Genomic DNA, 17,386 nt, shown 5'->3' with positions numbered 1-17,386 from the left:
AATGTAGTAGCCGACTCCCATGAGACTCCCACAGTATTTACAGGTATATGAACCCACGGTAACTTGACGTATAAGTTTATTCTGTATATTAAATGTTAATTATAGTTAATATAAATTATATGTTAACTATAATTCATTATAACCTTCCTCTCTGCGTATATTATTGCTGTTTTATTATGAACTCGGAATATATTAAGATGTAGGCCAGAAAACGTCGCCATAGGCAGATTAATTATGATCATTGCGGACACAATAAACGATGACTATGCGCGTGTTTCTGCGCAGCTTTGACCCGCGTGAGCGCACAGGCTGATGACACTGCGGAAGTGTCATGGCGGCGCTCAGCACGCAGTGTCAGAGGCAGCGCTAGCACAAAACAACTTGTAATGACTCTTCTCTGATACGACTGGAGTCCAAATCTAGTGAGCACACCCGAGGAATCATCAGGTAAGCCTGCGGAGAAGAACGGTGAGCCAGAGGTTCATCTTTTCAGCGTTAAACCTCAATATGCTGCTTCTGTCGGCTTGTGTTCGTGTGTTGATTTGGCCACGTGTTGCTGAATTCTGGCTGTTGTTGACGAAAACAGTCAATACATCATCAATAATATTTGGAATCAGCCTCGCGTTAAAGTTAAAAGTGGTCGTTTGGCTGCTAATGGCTGCCAGTTGTTGACTGAACTACAAGCGCAACTGTGAGGCCCAGAGGAATAACTGATGTAACGTACAAAAAGTACATGTTAATGTGTTCTGTAGCTGCTGTTGTACATGTACATGAAGCTGATGTGAATGACAATTAAGGTGTTTTAGTTATATGCTCTGCACTTTTCAAATGACGTCATTACATCATGTGCTGATATAATGAAAACCTGAGATTATAGCAAGTATTCTTTAGGTTATTATACTTTAAAAATACTGCACATAAAGTCAATTTATGGAATATTTTCTTGAGATTAGTTTGATATGTAGGTTACTCACGTGTAGCACTGGTCAAGACTTAAGATAAGATAAGACTTTATTAATCTGATGGCGGGGAATTTAAATTGTTAGAGACAGTGAAGAATAAAAGACATAGAAAGATCAAAAATGATACAGAATAAAAATTAACTATATATGTACATTATAGTACAAAATACTATAGCGCAAAAAAATATTATTGCCATTGCCGCATTGAATTACAACACGAGTCAGGTATTGATAATAAATACAGTGATTTGTACTAAACTTACACTGTAGAAAAATATATAAAACAGTAAAAAGAAGATATTTGCAATGTTACATATTGTGTTACATAAGTGTTAAATGTTATTAATTCCCTGCAGTTAAATGACAACAATCTGACAGTATTACTGCTTTACTAGCTTAGCAGTAACAAAGACAAAAATAACCACATCATCTTCGTCACTCCATCATCAAGAAGAAGAAACATGCAAACCTGGGTGGCTGACACAAAACATCAGGTCTTTTTTCCTCTTGTCTCCAGTTTAGGATGGCAGATTCAGGCTCAGGTGACCCCAGTGGTCAACGTGTGCCAACCCCCGGGGGGAGCAGCTTAGGTCTGCTGGTGGGACGCCGGCCATCAGCCGCCATCTCTCCCGGCCGCCTCCCCACAATGCGGTCTCGAGACCTCACCCTGGGAGGAGTGAAGAAGGTACTGAGTCACATTGTCCATGATCAACTCCTCAGTAACTCGTTAGCCACAACACTAATATCAGATACTGAGTCGACATTTTCTGATTATTTTGTAATTCTTTGCATGCTTAATCACAGTTTTTGTGTTTTATTTTGCAGAAAACGTTTACACCCAACATTATTGGCCGGAAAGCCAAGGAGGAGTAAGTTCATATTTGACGCAGGCTGAAAAAACATGTCAGAGAAAATGCATTTTTCTGACTGATGACTTACTTATTCGTAACAGAATGAAAGTTGACAACTGGCAGAGGAGGGAGAGGAGGGATGGAGATCGAGGTCGAGGCCTGAGAGAGAGAGGCAGGGGCCGAGGTCGCCCAGAGGTCATCCAGTCCCACTCTATTTTTGAACAGGGGCCCGCCGAGATGGCGATGAAGAAGAAAAGTAAGAGTTCAGCCGGAAAAGTGCTCGCTCTGCGCTGCTGGCGTTGGCTGAGTTTTTTCTTCTGTATCACCCACAGCTGGCTTTGAAAATGAGAGAGAAGCTCCGAGCATGGGACCCTCGCCCATCATCAACATTAAAAAGGAGAAGAGGGAGACGGAGGAAGAGACCAAAGAGATTCTGCTCAGTCTGGAGAGAGATAATGTTCGTCTCACGGTCGTCACTCATCGTCATTTTGTAGCTTTGTTTGCATTTTCCCTGAATGTGACTGTCCTCCGTTCTTTCAGTTTATAGACGATCCCTTCCTGAAGAGCGAGCAGAGGAGCTGCCCTGTCCAGCTTCCTCTTGCAGTGTCAGGATGGGGATTCAAGGAGGAATTCGGTGCCACTGCTGTGAAGATTGAAAAGGTCGAGGAGGACGGTGAATCCATAGAGCCGCCCGTTGAAGGTAAATACACATTAGTGATGTCTAGTGTATTTTTGAGCTGTTTCTCATGTCAGTCTATTGGATATTTTGCACTTCAGCCGGTTTAGTGGCCGCCAACTGCCGTGCTCTTACTAAATACTGGACCAATTTCAAAAATTGTTGTCCTGGTGGGAAAATAGGGTCCCTCAAAATGCACATTGCCTCCTCTTCAGTGAAACAGGAGCCAGAGGAAACTGAAATAAAGAGGTCGGAGGCAATTTTCAAGCCGCCTCCTCTCCCTGAGCCTGAAGTTCTGCATGACCTGCTGTATCGATGTAGTCTGAGCAAAGGGGAAGAGCTGTTCTTCATGCAGCTGCCTGACTCGCTGCCCGGCCAGCCCCCGACCAAAGAGCACAAGCCGGTGAAAACAGAGGTGCAGTCAGCGGACGGACAGTCTGTGCTTCTGAAAACAGAGCCTCAGGTAGGTCCTGCTGTTGTCCTCCACATGTTAAATATACAATAGACTGACGCTGAGGCTGTGAACGGCATGTTGATTTTAAACAGGAGGAGGAGGCTGAAGACAACAGCTGCAATCTGAAAGACCTGCGGGAGGGTCTAATAGGAAAGATGCTGGTGAGGAAGTCTGGCCGGGTCCAGCTCATACTGGGACATGTGACGCTTGATGTGTCTCTGGGAACACCGTGCTCTTTCCTTCAGGTGTGACAGTGGTATATTTATTGATGTCTTTCTTTCTGTCTGTTTCTCTGGTTCTATTATTTTATCATATTCTGACATGCTTTTCTTCTTTCTCTTCTTCCCCATTTCTCAGGAGCTGGTCTCTGTTGATACTGAGGGAAGAACAGGCGACTTGTCTGTCTTAGGAAATGTCAAACACAAAATGGTTTGCTCCCCAGACTTCGAGGCTCTACTGGAGAGCAGCGCTTGATGCTTGTCAGAGCAGCTGAGCACTGAGCCTCCTCAAGTCTGACAGGTGGACTTTTACTGTGGACTGTCCCTGGGATCTGACATCCAATGCAAATACAATGGCCGTTGATTGTGCCTTTTTGTTTTCAGGGTGGCTATAAGGATATATAGAAATACACTATCTATAAATATGAAACACAACTGAAGTTTACTTTTTTTCTTGTGGGATATTAATTCAGGGTTCAAAGGACGAATGCTGTGCCAAAATTCAGTACTGTTTAGATTACTTGACATGACTGTACATGGATGTAAATGTGTGAATAAAAAAAACGTTTTTGTTATCCTGGTGTGTCAGTATCAGATGCTTTAAATTTTTTTAATTAAATTACAAAAGAAAAAAAAACATACATTTTGGTTTTGTTTGCTTACGTTGAGATGTGAGAATTCTGCCACCTCCCAAACATAATGGAGGTGAAAATTTACATGTGATTGCATCCATTGCAGCGCGATGTCTGTGAAAGTGAAATATCGCGTGTGCACCGCTCATCAAAACATTGCTCTACAGCGCCACTAGCGGCCAAACGTTTTTACACAGCTCATTTCGTCTTGGCGCAGTACCTCATTCTGGCCACCAGGTGTCAGAGCAGAACTGCGTGCATATTGTGAGTCCAACTGAGGGCTGGTCGCTTCAAATACGTAGCCTGCATCGAGCCGCCCGTTGTCTGCCCATGTTGTCCGCCGGGTGGAGTGTGGCTACAGTCCGCAAGACAAAGACGTCTCACTGACCACAGAAACCGTACTGTACCGGCGCTGGACGTGACTGAAGGTTGGTTAACTATTAAGTGAATTAAACCGTATACGCGTTAACCCGGCGGTTTGGAGAATAGCCTGTAAGATACCAACTTCACGTAACGAATCCAAGCTTACAACAAAAAGGTTGGCTCAGCATTTCATCTAAAACCCGGACGGTACTCTCGAGGGCTGAGCCAGAGAAGCTAGCTGAGCGAGGTGGAGCACGCCAAGAGACAAAATTTAGCATAACCGTTAGCTCGGAGGCCACAAGCTAACTTCAGACTTTTAAAATCGTCCGCGTGAGTACAGGGCTGTTGAGTCTCACGAGCCACCACCAGCTTCGGATACGCTTCTAATTAATTACCTTTGTGGGGTTAAAAGGCTGCTAAATGATCCAAGTGAGCGCTGGCTGTTAACCGTTTGTAATGGTGAGCCGAGCTAACCCAGTGTGCTTCCACCCGGGATGGAGCCTCTCGTTAGCCGTCCCGCTGTATCATCAGAGGGGATGAGGACGGAGGGCCTCTAACGTTATCTCTGCACCATGGCTGATAAGTGTAACGCTGGCGTACAAACTTATCTGGCCCCTCACTGAAAAGGGATGCTTGACTGCTAATCAGCCGTTTCATGAAGGCATTAGACAGGCGAGCGTTAACTTTGCTCACCGGCATCTAAAAGCTACGCAGAGGACAGTGTCCAGGAGGACACGTTTTCTGCCTGGTGTTATTAAATTACACTGTTTGTACTCGGGTCATAGAGGACATATTGTTGTGACACGGATGGTACTGATCGGTTTGTTTGTACATCCTTGCAGGTCTGTGTGACACTAAGCTGCGGAGCCCCAGACAAGAGAAAACCACCTGCTGTGCCCAGTTGTTGTTCATTCATTGTTTACATCTCCTCGACCAGCTGGAAGATTTGCTCAGATAGCAACAGGACATCTGCAGCAAGGGCCTGCTGTTAATTCATCACAGCCGCTTCAAAGACTGGACCTTCCTTCTCCTGGAGTTTAATTCACCCGAGTTTCAGAAGCAGATTTTTTGGAAAATAATGAAATTCACTGACATCGTCCAAGTGGGCCACCTCAAGATGGTCACATGTGCTTGCATCAATTTCCTGTTCAGTGTGAGGCGGAGTGCCAACCCCTAGTTATCTTGATGAAGGCCTTTCTCTGACAAAAGGTAAGGGCCACTTGGGGCCAGGAGGTGGAGGACCGTGCCTCCACTGCCATCTGCTGTGCCCTCTGATTTCAGCTGTTTAATAGAGTTCATCGCCCTCCTAACGTCAAGATGGAGCTCTTCTTCAACCCCTTTGACAACCTGGTATGCATCCTGCTGGGCATCTCCTTCACCGTATGGTTCACCCTGCTGCTGGTCTTCATCATCGTGCCTGCCATCTTCGGGGTGTCCTTCGGCATCCGACGTATTTACATGAAAACCTTGCTTAAGATCTTTGAGGTAAGCGCTTGCTGCATAAAGGACAAATAGTCTCATTTGTGTTCATTTGTAGAAACAAGCGTTGACTGGCCTTTTCTGTGGCTGTACGTTTACTTTCGTGATATTTAAAGCAAATACTTTTTGCTTTAGCAAAACTGTTGCTTGTATAAAATATATCTTTAAAGCTGCAGTTTCGGTGAAGTAAGTTAAAAATGTGCTGGCTTCATGTGCACATCTCAGTGCGCTGGTCAGGTGTACGTGCTTTAGACTCGTCTGTGGCATTCAGCCAGTCACCTTTGTATTCACAGATTACCATCACAGCCACGGGGCTATTTTTCCCTTGTTATGTAACATGAGAAAACGGTGGTACAGACCTTGTCAGTAACTGTTGCCTGTGACATCGCTCCAGTTTTCACTATCTGTGAATGAGTTTGAATCAGCAGCGATGGCATTAATGCACCAGTTTCATTGTGCAATGAGGCCTGTCAAAGATGCCAGTATTTCATTTTTTAAGTCTGCTCTCTTGTTTGACTCCAGTCAGTTATCCAGTGTCTCCTCTTCTTCTATCTCTGGTGTATCCTCACCAGTTAAGCTGTCATCACTTTCCAGCGTGTACCTCTGAGAGAAGATCTTGTGCCAGAAATAAATGGACCAGAGGGAGACATGAGAGACGCTCTTAGCTCATGAGTCCAATAGCAACCATTAGATTTAGTGAAAAGGTCAAAGGACAGATTGAGTGCAGACTGTACGAAGGTGAAGCTGTTTTCTGGCTTGTACGACTTGCATATGTCTCATTGCTTGAGTAGGTATTCATTTCAGGCTTGAAGCATTCAAAAATGAGTGTTTGTCATGGTCATGATTATATCAGTTCACCACAAGGTCTGCAGTGGCTTTTTGTTGTTGCAACCAGTTGCTCAAAGTGAGTTTGTGTCGCTGTCAGCCCATCAGTGTGACAAACATTGCTATTTCCTGCTCGCTTAAGTGAAAAGTATACGTGCTGTTATCCCACACCTGTCATCCTTCAGGGGGGATAAACAAGGGAAAACCTCCTCTTTGACATGCAGCTCTGTGGTCCTCCTCTCTCCACCTAAAGATTCATTACTGTCAGCTGCAGCTGTATTTTAACAAGATGACTCAGTAATACAACACGTCATGACACGACTTAAAGCTATCTGTAAAAGAAAGCAGGAGGAATGCTCTGTTCCCCTGTTTCAGTCAAGATAACTCGCATAAATAATCAACTGGACCTGTCAGTGCTGTGGGCTAAATACCTTCAATCATTAAATCATTTGCTTTTAGAAAGTTTGCAAAATGTGTTCATTTTCTAGTTGCTTTCAGGTATTCCTTAAATACTGTCTAAACAAGTTTTAGCTTGCCCAAAGTTATATAACATGTTTACGTTCAGTTACAGTAAAGTGAGTAGAAATATGGAAATCATCTGATTTAGTGGTGTTTTTTTCTGCAGCCTTCAGGTGCAGGAAGCATGGCTGTGTTGCCAGACATTCTTTGAATTTTTTTTGCAAGTGCTCTGGGCAAATTCCATTGTTTTTGGCATATTTTTTTAAAAAGGCATGCCTGCCTTTTCTGTATCCGAGCATACGTACAGTCAGCATTATTTAACTGTCAGTTTATTCCCTGTCATCAGACAAACCGAGGAGTTATCCTGCTCTGTAGTAGTGTGGGCTCTGTTGGTAAAGTGAAACACATCCATCGTTTCCTGATCTTCCCTGCTTCTCTTCCTCAGAGAACGCTATGTCCTTTTCCTGCCTCGCACCAGGCACAACCCATTTGTTTGAGTCTCAGCATGCAGTGTGCACACAAAATCCTACACACTGAGGCAGGATATAAATGCTGTGGTCGCAGATAAACTGTGTGAGAATTTGTTTCCTCAACTATCATGAGTTGTTTTTTTTTTACAGCATTAACAACCACACCGCAAAGATTATCAGCAGAGAACAGTGAGCAGTTGTGGGTCTGATCATAATGAAAAACTTGCTGTGCTGAAAAACTAGACAGACATTACAACGTGGCAGCTGTTTGCTAGAAAAAACTTTTTGCATGTTGTCTGTTTTCTAAATGTTTTATGACAATAAGCAGCAGCTAACCTGAACACATCGGTCTTATTGGTTTTGTCATAAACATGCTGCATTCCATGTATTTTGGGTCACTGTTGTACTTTTACACCCCCCTCTGTTCCTTCTTTGTAGTGGGCTACACTGAGGATAGAGAGAGGAGCGAAAGAAAAGAATCACCCCCTCTACAAACCCTACTCAAATGGTAAGATGTGCTTTCAGTCTGTTCTCCTGCTCCTTCAATAGGTGCAATTGTTTCGGGCTCCGTCTATGCGTATACGGATATTTGCAAAACAAACATTTTCCTCTGCGTTTGGGCCTCCTGTTTACATGCAAGCAGCTTTTTCAGACACTAAATCTGTGTCTGTGTGTGTAAAATAGAGCATTTGGAGAAATGATAATGTCGTTACCTCCTTTTGTGCGTGTCCATTGTTGCTTTGTGTAACAAGCATGAGAAAGAAAAACAGCAGACTATTGTTGAGTTTCCATTTGGTCAACACTGTGAGGCCGTGTGCCAGGAAGGTGTTAAATAACTACAAATAAATAAATAATCAGCGACTACTGTTTGTGTTTTTACTGCCAAATGAAAATGAGCTTAGGACACATGCTCACATGTTCTTCAATGGTGTTTGATGTATCGCTGATGTAGATTTTATTGCCATCTACTGGCCCGGCATGCTTGTTTGAGAGAGGCGAAAGTTTCAAATATCTATGGACATGTGGTCGAGGCCTTGGAGGCGAGTATTGCTGACATCCTGTCTCTCTGGATTGCTCCAGCTATCATTGCCAAGGAGCCCACCTCTTTGGAGGAGGAGATCAAGGAGATCCGGCGGAGCGGCAGCAACAGAGACCTGGACTCATCCCCTGAGTTTGAGATGTCCGACATTTTCTATTTTGCTCGGCGAGGAGTGGAGAGCATCATGGATGATGAGGTGACCAAGAGGTTCTCTGCTGAGGAGCTGGAGACCTGGAATCTGCTGACCCGCAGCAACAACAACTTCCACTACATCAGCCTAAGGCTGACCGTCCTATGGGGGCTGGGCCTGCTGATCCGCTACGGCTTCCTGCTGCCTCTCAGGTATTAGAGCTTCTTTGATATTAGAAGAGTGAGCTGTTCCTCACAAGCTTTTGGGGACAAACCTAACACACTGAGACGGGGCCCGGCACGGAAATTTAGCCCCTCGTGCACAAATGGCCCCAGAATACATTGTACCACAATTTGACTTTGACAATGACACAGTATTACAAGTATACAGTAGTACAAGTATTACAGTATTAGTCATTTAATGGTGCTATCAGTGAAACATGGCTTTTGAGTACTGCGGCGACAGGAAGTGTGTCTTATAGCGACAGACTGCGAGCTAACCCTAACGTAGCTCAAAGACGCCTCTGCAACAAGAGACAGATTTTCACAACTAATTTGGGGAATTAATGATTTATTACAACTAAACCAGAGTTGGTGACTGAACAGAGTAAAGAATAACAGACAATTTTGGTGAGTTTATTTCTGTCAAGTTACAATGAACCATATTTTATGATGAGCTAACAAGGCTAACAAAGCTCGTTTTAGTTCAGTGAAAGAGAGAAGCTTGAATTCAGGTGTATTTTCCTGTAGTTTGAACCAGGACAGAATAGCTCCCCTGCTTCCAACATTTCCCAATTCATCACAGATTCACTACTATTACCCTTCAAAATAAAAGCCCTAGCCATAGACACTGTGTAACTGCATACCAGTGGGAGGTTAAACTCACTCAGAACATTTCATTAACAGGTAACTCAGTAAATTAACTCACACCACGTGTAAGAATATTTCCTGTCCTGACATTTTGTGAGTGTATTTTCTTTATTAGACTAATAAACATAGCAAACTCACCCCTGCACACATCTCTCAGCTGAAACTGTGGGGGGGGGTTGGGGGGCCATTAGATGTAGCCTTTATGTTAGAAGTTCTTTTATAGAAGTTTCTTTTTGCGTAAATGAGAATTTAAACCATTATACTTGTAACGGCTTTGATATATTCCATATTTTCAGTAATGAAATAGGTCTTAATTTCCATTGTAACTGTCACATGATCCCTTTTTGCTGGCCTGACTGAAGCTTACTTGACCTTATTGTGGTCATAAGATAAATACTGTGGTGAACTGACATTGGAAAGCACTCATATTCGATAAACACAACATTTTGTAAAGAGACTGCAGACGGCCTTATTAAAGAATTATGAAGATTCATAGATTTGGGCACACACTGCATGGGGTTTGAGACTCACATGAAATGCTGGCACATGCAGGGAGTTAAAGAGGGAGATCCTCATTCAGGGTCAGCTTAGAGAGGCACAGGGACAGTGACTCAGTACTAAGCCTGGTTGGCTCATTTCCAGCTGCCAGTGGGGAGACAAATCAGGCCACAGCTACACAGACAGACATTAGTCTAGTCTCCCATCCAGCTAATAGATTCTCTCATTCTTTAATTGTCCAGTTGAATATTGTCCTGACTCTCAATAGTACGAAACCTTCACCTCCCTGATGTTTGTGTAATCCTCGGCCAATTTAATGAGCAAACCTGGATGATTGGTTCATTCATTTTAAGTCAACCTGTTGGCCGTCTTGGCATCGCCTCATACGCTCTCCTGCAGGTTCTGGCGTCTATCGGTGACGGTGGGGAGGAGAGGAGAGCGTGATACTTTTAATAAATAACAAGAACACTGCTCGCCTGGATAACATTACTCATGACCTTTACATGTTATCTGAGCGGTTCCTCTTCTCAGTGAAAGCCTGTGGAAACTTTGTGGCCAAGGATCAAGTTCCAGCATTTAAATTCCAGTCAAAAGACAATTAGTTTTACATTTGTAGAACCAAAACAAGGACTCCCTCCAGTCTGTGTTTTTACAGAAGTGCTTTCGGTTGAAGGATTACTGTAACCTGTCTGTCTGTCTGTCTCTCCATCAGGGTAACACTTGCCTTCACTGGTGTAGGCCTCCTTGTGTTCCTCACCTCTGTTGTTGGGCTGCTGCCGAATGGAAGGTAAGACTGACGACAGGCTGCTTTGTTCTCATTCATCAGAGATCAGCTCAGATCCCTGGACGTGATCGTCTGAAATTCACCATCTCGACACACAAATCATGCTGCTGTCTGCTCCTTCTTGCAGGGCTAAAAACTTTCTGAGTGAGAAAGTCCATTTGATGTGCTACAGAATATGTGTCAGAGCTCTGACTGCCATCATAACCTACCATGACAGGTAAGGTGTGCCACACTTCCACAGGTCATGTGACTGATAACTGATTGAGCATGAACAATCCTCAAAGGTAAAACAGTAGATAGCAGACCTTCTGGTAAAGTGTTTAGCGTCCATATCAGATTGGGACTGGATGTGTAAAAGGGAAGATGTTGGCGAGTTAGTTCAGGCCCTGAAAGACTGAGCACAAACACATGAGACTGTCAGGTATAATCTAATTAGATCAGATGAACATGACTCATAATGGTAATGTCAACAGAAATAGCAGAAGCAAAACAACAATCCATTTAGTAGCCAGACTGGTTTCCTTAAACATTATGTACTAGCAGTGCTGTTCATAGTATAGCAATTATAACAAAAATTTGCTGCTGGTGTTTTACAGACTTGAAAGTTATCTTTGTATTTTGAAGCAAATATTTAAAATCTACTCATTTTGGCTTCGAACATGTAACCTTTTCCCTTCCTTATATGTAGGTTCTTCGCAATATTCCTCCAAAAGACAGCTCATTTTGCCTGACAACGTGTTCGCAGAAAATTCACGCAAGCTGTTTTCTTTCATAATGGCTAACACGAGACGTGCTGCTGCGGTTATAACAAGGCTGCCCCACTGTTTCCATGCAGTTACTCAATGTCTTGGTCGATTTCTCAATTCTGCTTTTTGTGTACTCTGCGTTGGCAAATCTATCTTGAGAAATTATTGATAGATGTGATATTACATTTGGGTCCTGTTGCATAATCACTAATTGCATGTAGCCACACCTCTGGCGAAACAGTTGGTTACGAAAGTGTAGCAGGGTCACTGTTGATTACTGGATGACTAAAGAAAATCAAAGTCTGCTTTGGCAGAGCTCTGCACTGACGCTCACTTGTTCACTGTCGTAGATGTAACTACTTCATTTGGCAAACTAAAAGATGATGTGCATCAGATAGGAAATGGTGTTAATGGTGCAAATGAATCCAGAGGAATAAAATTTGCAAGCCACTCAAATGCTGCTCGTCTCGCTCACGCAGTCCTGTTATTCTTGTTTCTCAAACATGATCCACCACAGGCATGTTGCTGTGACAGGACAGGGGTCTGCATGAGATTATGTAATGACAGACGAGTTATCTTTAGAGAACAGAAACCAGGGTGTTAGCAGTTGAAATGTGAGAACCCAGAGGGCAAGTTTGAAAGGAAGGGGGCCTGAGTGTAGACTGTCTACACTCATACTCATTGTAGCAGGCATATGAGCGCAGGTGAAGAACAAAACCCCTGCCAGTAATGCTTTCTCATACACAAAGCCAAAGCACTCTCACTCAGGCTCCAGTGATATTTTAAACATAAAACACTGTGTTTGGAGCTGCTGAATTCACATCGCTGTTACTAGCACAACTTTCACCATCCTGAATGGATCCAAAATTGTGCTTCAGTTAAGTGGTAGTGAGGATTTTGTCTGAGTGTGGTTTATTTGTATTGAAATGTGAGTAATGATCTAAAAGGAACATCAACCTATTGACAGAGCCTTTACAGAGAGGGTGGCACAGGCAACAGGATGTGGAGGAGGAAGTTGATGCTTTGTGTATTTGCTTGTCGGCTGTTGTCTCACAGCTGGTTGTGTTTTTGGTTAACTGCAGTGCCACCTCGGCTGAAAGTAAACAGCTGAAGTCTGAGATCAAAGGACATTGTTGAATTGCTCATCTTATCGGAATGGAATTTTTATGATTTTATTTGCTAATATCTCGAGGTGCCAGCCAAATTAGAAGCAGTTTCTAATTAGAATGTTCATTTTCATGCCGATTTAAATTTTTCTTGTCATTACTGTGAGAGATTATGTTAGAAATTAAGCTAAAGAATCAAGATTTTATTGATGGGCACACTTTAAAAACTCATTTGGGGGGAAAAAACACATTGATACAGAAAATACTCAAAAATCTGAATTATTTCTTGTGTTTTTCTGAATGTCTGCCATCCGGTTTAGCCTGCTGTAACATGAATTCCTCTAGTCTGAGGCTAAAAATACACAAGTGCCATAGGAAGTGTTGCTCTGTCTCTATTTAAGATTGTAACTCTATCATTGGAATGTGGACTCAGTGTGTCCAGGTCCTGCATGCTGTGGGGGTCACGTTTTGACATATAAACCACGGGCTGCTTTGATTCTCCCAAGACGACCGGGAGAGGCAAAGCGTATTCACGTTTCTGTGACAACTGATTGTCTTCATTGCACTGATTGTGTCATTTGACACTTAACTTTGTTTCAGCTCTTGATAATGAATCCTCCAGGAAGTGCCGTCATGATGCATACACTAACCGCCCTTTGTCTCCAATTTTCCAGTGAAAATAAACCCAAGAATGGAGGAATCTGTGTCGCCAACCACACCTCGCCCATTGATGTCATTATCCTGGCCAGTGACGGCTGCTATGCTATGGTAACTATACTGCTTCCTCTCAGGAAGCAACGACAACATTGACACCGGTCACTTTTTCCATGACAGCTGCTTGTCTGTTGAAACGACATTCCTCCCAGAAATAGATTCGTTGATGTTTACTTACTTGTTTGTTTGTGTTGTTGTCTGTCAGGTTGGCCAGATTCACGGTGGCTTGATGGGGGTCATCCAAAGATCCATGGTCAAGGCCTGCCCACATGTCTGGTTTGAACGCTCAGAAGTCAAAGACAGACATCTAGTGGCCAAAAGGTAGTATTACAGCCTTTGTTTTTATTCAGTTTTGGTTCCTTTTTTGGCACTCAGAGATGGTGCAAAGTACATTTTATTATTGAATTTGAGAGTCAGCCTGTTGGAATTTATTTGTGTAATTTGTAAAATCTAAAGAAGAATCCAAAAAAAAGAGGATTTTTAGTAATAACCTTCATACTTCTTGTGTTGCAGACTGAGTGATCACGTAGAAGATAAATCTAAACTGCCCATTCTCATTTTCCCTGAAGGTGAGCCTGTTCAGTGATCTTGCACATCCAGTTGTTCTTTCATCTTAAGCCTCATAAATCTCAGTTTATTTATATTCTTAACCCTCAGGCACCTGCATTAACAACACATCAGTTATGATGTTTAAGAAGGGCAGTTTTGAGATTGGTGCCACAGTCTACCCTGTGGCCATTAAGGTGAGAGTGATGTCTTTCTTTCTTTCGTCAGATGTTATCTTTACCTGCAACATCTATGATTTTCTTTTACTTGGAATAACAAAGGTAGTGATTCTTGATTCTGGTGCGTTCCATCCTCACAGTATGATCCCCGATTTGGAGATGCCTTCTGGAATAGCAGCAAGTTTGGAATGGTCAACTACCTGTTGCGCATGATGAGCAGCTGGGCCATCGTCTGCAGCGTGTGGTACCTTCCCCCCATGTCCAGAGAGGTGAGACTCCATGATTAACTCGAGGCTTTTTTTCTGGGATAAATCACATCATACATACAAAATGCTGCGATCATGTGCGCTGTGCTCCAACAAAGCTTTAACAGTTAATAGCAATGCTGGAGATTATTAGTCATGGGCCACTTGTTTGCCTTTGTTATATTCATGTTAATCTTCTCCAACAGGAGGGTGAGGATGCTGTACAGTTTGCCAATCGAGTAAAGGCAGCCATAGCCAGGCAAGGCGGACTGGTCGACCTCCTGTGGTAAGATAACACCCCCTCAGCTCAGTGGTTTCTGCCACTTTCACACAGAAACGCTGTGACTGACGAGGGATCGTGAACATGCTTCAACACTTTGGTGACCATTCATACCAGACTGCTGTCATGCCTAAATGCACACCTTTCACATCAGGCATTCTCACCTGGCATAGCATGAAAAGAACAAGTAATCAGAAACATTATCATGACTGTATTCAACTTCAGTGAACTATTGAAATGGCCCTGGGATCACATATGCTTACTGGCTGCAATGGCTTACTGGGCCTTTTAATACAACAGCGCCATGTTAATGTCATTAGTTCCACTGGTGCTTTTCCTGCTATGGCAAGTTAAAATTCCTGTTATGATAAAGGTCAAAACCAGACTCAGGTCTGAAACTTCAGTCCCATAACATCACTTTTAAATGATAAAAATATACCAGATTTGTTTAATATGCAGAGATAAAAATGGTCACTGTAGACTTTTGACAGCAGTATAACTTATACTTACTTAATATCATAACTTGTCTTTTCTGAAAAGTTAATGCAACAGCCACCATTGTGCAAGAATTTTAAAGCTCTGAGGAGTTTGTAAGGAGCAGAATATATACCAGTTAATTAAATCTGCTACATTAATCACAAATAATAATACAGGGTATTTAGTCCAACATTTTAGCCTACGTTTACACGTAACAGGGTATTTTGGAAAACGGATATTTTGGACCCTCCGTTTTCAAAAATAACATTGTGCACACAACATCATTTCAAAAATGTTGTTGTTTACATGAACCCGGGTAATATGCTGTCGAGCACCATCATAACTATGCCAAACCTGTGGGCGCGAGTGTAAACATAGGTCGCTCACATGACGTTAAGTATTTTCAGTCGCATGTTGTGACGTTTCGGAACCTAAAACGCTGTTTAACCCAGTTTACACGCCAACACATAACCAGCGTTTTCAGAAATCCCCACTTTGGCCGGAGTTCTTAAATGATCGTTTTCCGTGAAAAAAACTGTTTGCGTGTAAACGAGAAGCCAAACCGCGTGAAAACATATGTGTTTTCCCTAAGTGTAAATGTAGCCTTGGTCTGAATTTCACTGATTTCACAGAAACTAATTAGGAATAGAGCCCAGGTGAACTGCCTAACTGTCCACTACATTAATAGTCACTAATAACTGTTTCGTAGGGATGGAGGATTGAAGCGAGGAAAGGTAAAAGATACCTTTAAAGAAGAGCAGCAGAAGCTGTACAGTAAAATGCTGGTGGGCACCCAAGAGGACCGCAGTCGCTCCTGAAGGACCTGTGTGGAGGTGGACTGGCTCAGAAACCCACTGGGGTGCCTCTGACTAACCAAGCAGTCAGCAGGACTGTCTCCCTCTCTACTGGAGCTCCCAGACTGGAAAATTCCCTCTCTGATGTCAACAGTACTCCATTTGGCTTCCTCGGTCACTGCCTCAGCCTGGCATGTTCAGTTTGCATCGCCGTTACGGGTCATTCCAAGTCTGCTGCCCTTTGTTGGAATGGCTCGACTGAAGCCTTGTAACAGAATGAAAGCAAGGTGCGCACAGCCGAGGAGCATTGTCTTCCTTGTTGGCAGTCTTTTGAGGGAAAACTTCTATTGTAATCTATCACTGAGTTCCTGTCTTTGTTTGATATTTTCAACTTTTTAATTTTCATTTTACCATCATGTTTGTATCACATGGTTTTAAAATTACCTGGGATATAGAGGAGAGTTATTGTAGATAAAAACTAGTTTGTTCTAAAGCTAAAAATTGAGACTGAGTTGGGGTTTTGCATGATTTGGCTCGTTCACATGATTTAGCACACAATGCCAGATTTTGTTATATTTGAGATATTTTTATGGGCTTTTTTTAAGAGGGAAAAAAAGCTTTGTTTTACATCAACACTTGTATCAACACGTGGTTACTATAGGAGTTACACTGCAGGTGAACTCTTGATATGTAGTCTGTTTTTTCCATGGAATGTGTGAATCCACACATTATGAAATGGAAAACGTGCACCCATGCTTACTCGGATGGATGTTTATGGATGGAGGCAGATATTCTTGTTCCAACTAATAATGCGGCAGTAAAAGGATTTTAAAAGTCCATTCATTAAGAATTTATTTGGGATGCTTTTAGCGTCGTCCCATGGCACAGTTAGTGACGTAGGATGATGACCATCACAACCGGTCTCCTGACTAAAACATAGTCATAATGACAATTAACTGATACACATGCACACTAATACACTCTCTAACAGGCACCATGTTTTTCATTGGCTTCCTGCTTGTGCAGTGACCATTTTGCCAAATTTATTTTAAGTAAACGCTGAAAGCTGTTGTCTTTATTTCCCTCTTGTCAATGAGCTTTCTCCTGCTTGGCAGCCTCTTCAAGGAAGTTTCAAAGAGAGGCAGTCCAGCTGTAGTTTGGACTCCCCGTCGGGCTGGAGATGAGGACCGTGGTGGGAAGCCTTCAGGGGTTTCTCCCTGAGGCTCCCATCCCTGTAGTTTGCTGTTATCAGGGATAGTCATTTAGACCATGTCAAATCTGTTCATCAAAATAAATGTTCAAGAATGTGACTCTACTTTTGACTTCAAGGGGTTTTTTTTGTGCTTCTCCCACTTAATTCGCATTGCAGTGTGTCCCATCACGAGTGTACTGGAAATGACACCAAATATAAATGTAGTATTCACCACAACAAGAGTTAGTGTTCTTTTACTGGAATTTTTTTTCCATAATCAAAGCATTTTTCATTTGGTATTTATAGAACTGAATGTTTTTTGTTCTAACAGTGCTGCTTTAATTAGTTGTTGCTTTTCTGGGCTATTCTTGGCAGCCGAGCCAGGACTCTTGTTAACG

General features: G+C 42.8%; 2 protein-coding genes across 3 annotated transcripts; both read left to right on the top strand.

Moving 5' to 3' along the window:
* Positions 1-314: 314 nt before the first annotated feature.
* On the top strand, positions 315-3,784 carry polr3d (polymerase (RNA) III (DNA directed) polypeptide D). The gene is made up of 9 exons (XM_070964677.1): positions 315-447; positions 1,480-1,647; positions 1,788-1,831; positions 1,915-2,069; positions 2,146-2,270; positions 2,354-2,513; positions 2,705-2,952; positions 3,036-3,188; positions 3,301-3,784. The coding sequence occupies exons 2-9, from the start codon at positions 1,486-1,488 to the stop codon at positions 3,415-3,417; spliced, it is 1,164 nt and encodes a 387-aa protein (XP_070820778.1). The 5' UTR covers positions 315-447; positions 1,480-1,485; the 3' UTR covers positions 3,418-3,784.
* A 232-nt stretch (positions 3,785-4,016) lies between these two features.
* LOC139332487 (glycerol-3-phosphate acyltransferase 4) lies at positions 4,017-17,111 on the top strand. 2 transcript variants are annotated; one of them, XM_070964466.1, is made up of 13 exons: positions 4,017-4,221; positions 4,999-5,641; positions 7,828-7,897; positions 8,470-8,770; positions 10,638-10,712; positions 10,837-10,926; positions 13,236-13,329; positions 13,481-13,596; positions 13,789-13,844; positions 13,933-14,018; positions 14,141-14,269; positions 14,452-14,531; positions 15,712-17,111. In XM_070964466.1, the coding sequence occupies exons 2-13, from the start codon at positions 5,474-5,476 to the stop codon at positions 15,818-15,820; spliced, it is 1,374 nt and encodes a 457-aa protein (XP_070820567.1). In that variant the 5' UTR covers positions 4,017-4,221; positions 4,999-5,473; the 3' UTR covers positions 15,821-17,111. The 2 variants fall into 2 exon arrangements, with proteins under 2 accessions (XP_070820567.1, XP_070820568.1); XM_070964467.1 differs by lacking the exons at positions 4,017-4,221; positions 4,999-5,641; positions 7,828-7,897; positions 8,470-8,770 and adding an exon at positions 10,171-10,365.
* The last annotated feature ends 275 nt before the right edge of the window (positions 17,112-17,386 follow it).

The sequence above is a fragment of the Chaetodon trifascialis genome, chromosome 6 (assembly GCF_039877785.1).
Source record: "Chaetodon trifascialis isolate fChaTrf1 chromosome 6, fChaTrf1.hap1, whole genome shotgun sequence".
Classification (NCBI taxonomy): Eukaryota; Metazoa; Chordata; class Actinopteri; order Chaetodontiformes; family Chaetodontidae; genus Chaetodon; species Chaetodon trifascialis.
This window is presented reverse-complemented; position numbering and strand designations above follow the sequence as displayed.

What these genes read in the sequence shown, in the direction of transcription:
- polr3d (XM_070964677.1), top strand. Translation starts at nt 1,486, where the DNA reads ATGGCAGATTCAGGCTCAGGTGACCCCAGTGGTCAACGTGTGCCAACC. An exon ending in GGCCGGAAAGCCAAGGAGGA is followed by an intron (nt 1,832 to 1,914) that starts GTAAGTTCATAT and finishes TATTCGTAACAG; the next exon opens with AATGAAAGTTGACAACTGGC. An exon ending in TCAGTCTGGAGAGAGATAAT is followed by an intron (nt 2,271 to 2,353) that starts GTTCGTCTCACG and finishes CCGTTCTTTCAG; the next exon opens with TTTATAGACGATCCCTTCCT.
- LOC139332487 (XM_070964466.1), top strand. Translation starts at nt 5,474, where the DNA reads ATGGAGCTCTTCTTCAACCCCTTTGACAACCTGGTATGCATCCTGCTG. An exon ending in ATCATAACCTACCATGACAG is followed by an intron (nt 10,927 to 13,235) that starts GTAAGGTGTGCC and finishes CCAATTTTCCAG; the next exon opens with TGAAAATAAACCCAAGAATG. An exon ending in TTCCCCCCATGTCCAGAGAG is followed by an intron (nt 14,270 to 14,451) that starts GTGAGACTCCAT and finishes CTTCTCCAACAG; the next exon opens with GAGGGTGAGGATGCTGTACA.